Source organism: Bolinopsis microptera, chromosome 12 (assembly GCF_026151205.1).
Source record: "Bolinopsis microptera isolate Bmic1 chromosome 12, MBARI_Bmic_1.0, whole genome shotgun sequence".
In the NCBI taxonomy this organism is placed as follows: domain Eukaryota; kingdom Metazoa; phylum Ctenophora; class Tentaculata; order Lobata; family Bolinopsidae; genus Bolinopsis; species Bolinopsis microptera.
In genome coordinates, this window is record NC_087083.1 from 8,233,416 (window position 1) to 8,238,715 (window position 5,300).

General features: G+C 38.7%; 1 protein-coding gene across 1 annotated transcript; it reads left to right on the forward strand.

The window, feature by feature from the left end:
* The first annotated feature begins 928 nt into the window (after window positions 1-928).
* On the forward strand, window positions 929-4,549 carry LOC134824283 (actin-related protein 10-like). Its single transcript, XM_063836089.1, has 6 exons — window positions 929-1,059; window positions 1,295-1,475; window positions 2,689-2,819; window positions 3,093-3,242; window positions 3,546-3,614; window positions 3,866-4,549. The coding sequence occupies exons 1-6, from the start codon at window positions 981-983 to the stop codon at window positions 4,030-4,032; spliced, it is 777 nt and encodes a 258-aa protein (XP_063692159.1). The 5' UTR covers window positions 929-980; the 3' UTR covers window positions 4,033-4,549.
* Window positions 4,550-5,300: the final 751 nt, after the last annotated feature.

Below are 5,300 nucleotides of genomic sequence, written 5' to 3' on the forward strand. Positions count from 1 at the left end.
GTTTTAGGGGGGTTTTGGGTTTTAATTTTTGGGATGGGCTTTGGGCCCCGGGGAAAGGGGCCCCCAAGGGGGGTTGGGGGAGGGGTTTCGAAAATTGATTTTTATGTGGTTTGGGGACGGGGAAAACCCCATTTTAAAACAAAAAAACATGTCCCCCCCTCCCCCCAAAACCATAAAAAGCATTTCCCAGGGGTAAAGTTTTTTAAAAAGTCGGGGATTTTAGGGGGGGGAATTTCGGAAAATTTTGGGAGGGGCCCGGGGCCCCCTGGGAGTGGCCCCCCTGAGGGGTTTTGGGAGGGGGAAACTTGTTTTTTATGATGGTTTGGGACAGGGTAGAAACCCATTTTAAAACTAAAACATGTCCACCTACCCCGGAACATAAAAGCACTACAGGGGTAAAGATTCTCGATCTGGATTTTACCAGGATTTCAGTCATTTTTGGATTGGCCAACTCTGTGAGTGGCTTGAGTGGTTCAAGAGCTTAAAACTTGTCTTTGTGATCGTTAGGGATATGTACATACCTATTTAACCACCAAACATATTTCAAATACTCTGCAACACAAATCCCCTTCAGGGGCCCAGGGGGTAAAGATTCTCATTCTGGATTTTTAGGGATTTGTCACAGATTTCAAGCTATTTGGGATGGGCGGCCTGAGTGGGGTGGATGTGTTACTTAGATTTTCAAATCTTATAAGTGTCTTGAAAGTATAAGTACGAGCAGTTTATTGAGACTTCTGACTGCTACCGTCGTACTACGACTCTACGACTACGTAGATTCTACAATGATAAATATTGTTAAGTACGTGCGGCGCGCAAAAATCCACTACAAAATCCACTACAAAATTCAGGGAAACGTCTTCTGTCTGATCGGTTGGTTTGTGTCACGTGACTGAAATAAAGTCTGATAGCACGTCTCATCCTCAGGAATGATAATATTACAGAGCTACCTTACAGTTGAATTGGGAACACATGCCCATCTCATGGCAATACAAAGGATGATATCAGAGTCAGGGACTGTACAAGTAGGAAATGAGAGCAAAAAAGCGTCCGAACTTTACGGTTTGTGAAAATTACGATTTATTAACCTTTTTTTTAAATCTTTCTTTTTTTTTCTTCTTTTTATTAATTTCTTGTAAGGTGTCTTCGATAGTTCCCCACTCATTCAAGAACTCGTGACTTATGAAGTTACACTTCCAGTGTTTGAATGTTAACCAGATTTAACTTTTCATCTGGTCAAATATACAATCATAGCAGCGAAAACTCAATTAATTAGTTAATTAATAACCTCTTGAAGGAGAGTTCGAGTTGTCCGTGCTGGAAGATATACGAGCTAGAACATGTTTCTGCGGGGAACGACCAGTGGAACTAAAGGACCCCTCCTTTGTGCAGAGCGGTGTAATTACAGAACACAGAGCTTCTGATATGAGATATCCCATGTCTGACGGACATCATCTTGTGGTTTCAGGCAAAATCAGGTCAGTGGTTTTATTTTCTGGGGGAGAGTGAAGAGGGGGTTTTACTTGTACTTCCTTTGGGAAGAGTGAAGAGGGGGTTTTACTTGTACTTCCTTTGGGAAGAGTGAGGGGGTTTTACTTGTACTTCCTTTGGGAAGAGTGAGGGGGTTTTACTTGTACTTCCTTTGGGAAGAGTGAGGGGGGTTTTACTTGTACTTCCTTTGGGAAGAGTGAGGGGGGGTTTACTTGTACTTCCTTTGGGAAGAGTGAGGGGGTTTACTTGTACTTCCTTTGGGAAGAGTGAGGGGGGGGGTTTTACTTGTAGTTTTCTAAATAGATATTAATTAATTACTCATTAAATACAGGGTGGGCCAAAAGTCAGTGTGCAAACGTTGGGTCTTATACCTCCGCCGTGTTTTATATTTGAGAGCTGTTGCTTTGCAGATTGCATACTGTACTTACTGGTTCGAGGATTCCGTCGTCAAAATTTGAAAATTCGAATATTTTAGACCACGCCCATTCAATATTTAAACACCTATATTGTTTTCTCTGAACATGCTGAACGCCTAATTTTTTCAGAGACGGTAGATTATCAAATGTTGCATATGATCTGAAAACATGAGGCAAAACGGATTAGAAATGACGAAGTTATCAAGCATTTTGTGTATCTCGTTAACAAAATTGACTGGGTGATTATGTGACACCGTGACACGACACCTTAATTGGGCACCCTTAACAATTCCCATAATGTTTAACGGGGTAGTTAACGGGGTCACCTTATCACGTGATTAGGTAAACCAATCACCTGATCACACGTAATGAATAAACTCGTTATGCTTCATATCTCGGTCATCTGAGAAGCTACAGTTCTAATTCTTTCAGGACAAATGTAATTCGAATGGCCAAACACAATTCAATAACATTTAGCTTGATCCGATTATCCAAACTATCAAATAAATGTGAAAATGAACCTCCATTTGAAAAAAATGAACGCGAATATTTTTCGAGTTGACAAATTCCTCGAACCAGTGGTGGTACTAAGTCATACCAGAAGGAAGTATTTCAATTGGGCACTCAGTGACTGAGCTATTAAGGCCAACGTTTGCACACTGACTTTTGGCCCACCCTGTATAATTCGTCGTGCATAAGATAGTACCGTATGGTATTAACTGTTAAGTTAAACGTTACCACGGTAACAATAGTAACCATTAAGTAACCATGGTAAATTGTTCAGGGAGAGGTCTATAGAAGTTCTGTACGATGGTGACGGAGAGGATAACTCCATAGCAACCTTGGTTTTAGACAGTTTACTAAAGTGTCCCATTGATTGTAGAGTAGATCTTGCCAGCAGAATACTCATTATTGGTGAGTCTTAGTCAGATGTCTAGGTATTCGGTGATGTGATCCATTGATATTCACCCTACAATATTTACACAATACCCGACACTATGTATGTATATTCGCCCTACTATATAATATATTATTATATACGCATTGAAATCCAATGTCTTTGACAGTTATCAAATTGGTAATGTGTTTGTAAATACATTTTATTAACAACTTATAATTAGTTTAATTAAGTTAATTTTATTAACAACTGATTACGTAATTAGTTTAATTAAGTACCTGCATTATCAGGTGGAGGGTCGATGTTAGCTGGGTTTGATCACAGACTAAAACAAGAGATGGCCGCACTTCTAGAACATTCCCGCTATTCTAAACTCACTCCGGGCAAACTAAAGTTCTACAAACCAAACTACTTCCGAAATACCATGTCGTGGACTGGAGGTGAGCTTGTTGTGACGTCATGTCTCGTGTTGTGACGTCATATCTCGTGTTGTGACGTCATATATCGTGTCGTGACGTCATATCTCGTGTTGTGACTTCATATCTCGTGTTGTGACTTCATATCTCGTGTTGTGACTTCATATCTCGTGTTGTGACGTCATATCTCGTGTTGTGACGTCATATATCTCGTGTTGTGACGTCATGTAGCTCTACATACTACTAGTTTAGAATTACACGGCACATGTATTATTACAATTATTGTTTTAAAATCCAGATGACTGACACACTTCACAACTTTTTCAGGTGCCATAATGGGATCAGTGGAACATTTGCACGAAAGATATATTTCCAGAGATTTCTACAACGCAAAAGGTTAGTCGTTTAAATCATTGCAGTATTAAAGTATACACATACTCGTTTACTTTAGTTTTCATATAAACCTACCAAGACGCGCGCCGAGTTGGACTCGTCGACGGTCAATATTTTACGAGTATCACCCGTTAAACTCAGACCAAAGAGGACGCTAGAATTCACCTTACAAAATAAAAGCGTCCTGGTCAGTAGTCGTCACATAGTATCACACAGTATCTCCTGGTCAGTAGTCATCACACAGTATCTCTCAGGATCCGCCACTTTACCAAACTGGTCAAGCTTGGCTCCTCAGCTCAAAGACTCTTACCAAAGCTCCGGGACCCCAACTAGACGATCTTCTACTCCCCTCAGAGATTTCATGTCTAGTCCATTATCTAGCTCTACTCTCCCACCTATCTCCAACTTAGCGCTGTCTTGATGAAGTTGGTGTGATCTATACTCTATCTGGACTCAAACCATTGACAATATTGTGATTTGATTTATAAGATTCTGGAGATTTTTGAAGAGTTTGAAGATTCTGACCTGTTTTTAGTGGACGTTTTTGGGAATTTTGTTTTAAATTTACAATTCTGAATTCGCACGTTTAGGTTTTAGGAACAGTCACCCCATTTTTTCTGCATTCTCGTTGACTACTTTACCAATAGGTGGAAGTTTGACGTGTATCCAAAAATATTTGAGTTTAGAATATTTGTTAATGTTGACTGTTAATTATCTAATGTTTATAACTCTATTTACCATTATGATAACAATTGATTTTAGTTTAACCTAGTCGAGAGACTATCAAAACAAGATATTGGTTAAATATAGAAAGTATAAATAAAAGTTGAATGACACCACTATTAGTTAAGAGTTGACTTATGGTCTGCACTATAATAATACTGATATAAAATGTATTACATTATTAATATGTAATCTGTGATGAAAACAATTGTCAACATTCGGTGGTTTATTTTAAGTAGTATTCCTCTATAACCTATATAAAATATAGCACTCTTTCCTCATAAATGACACTATTTGATCATTGAATTCTCCATGAAATAGACGAACACTGAACAGCGAACACCCACCACTATTTAGTCTCTACTAAATTCCTCTTTAATTGTACTCCAGTTGTATCGGTGCAGACTTGGAAAACTTCCAAACTTAACTACTTCGGTGCTCCAATTGTTTTGTCTTTATAACACTACTACTTGACTATTTGCCAGCTCAGTAACAAAGCTCAGTAACAACTATCTCTAAGTTTGTAAAGATGTGGAATATTTGATGATGATGAGGCGTCAAAACATGAGCTCATGAGGCCCTACCAATAGATTAAGTTAAACTCCCTGATATATAAATATACAGTCAACCAGTGATAGTTAAGAACAAATTGAAATATTAACCAACCTTTTTGTTAATTTAAGTAAGCTCCGGAGACAATAGCAGAAGAGATAAAAGGATAATTAGTTATGTTATTCCCGCCCTCATGCGGAGTATGATCCACCCAGTAAGACAACGTCTTCAAACCACAGTCTCACTTTGACTTATCATTAATCTCTCTATCGGTGTTTTGATAGTTTCGTACCACCTAGCAACTAGTGAAAAATCACAATGGCTACGGTTTTCGTCAAGTTGACTTTTTTGTTGATTGTTTTTGAGCTGACTGCTGCAAATGACTGCAATCTTTCCAAAAACAAAATGAAAAAG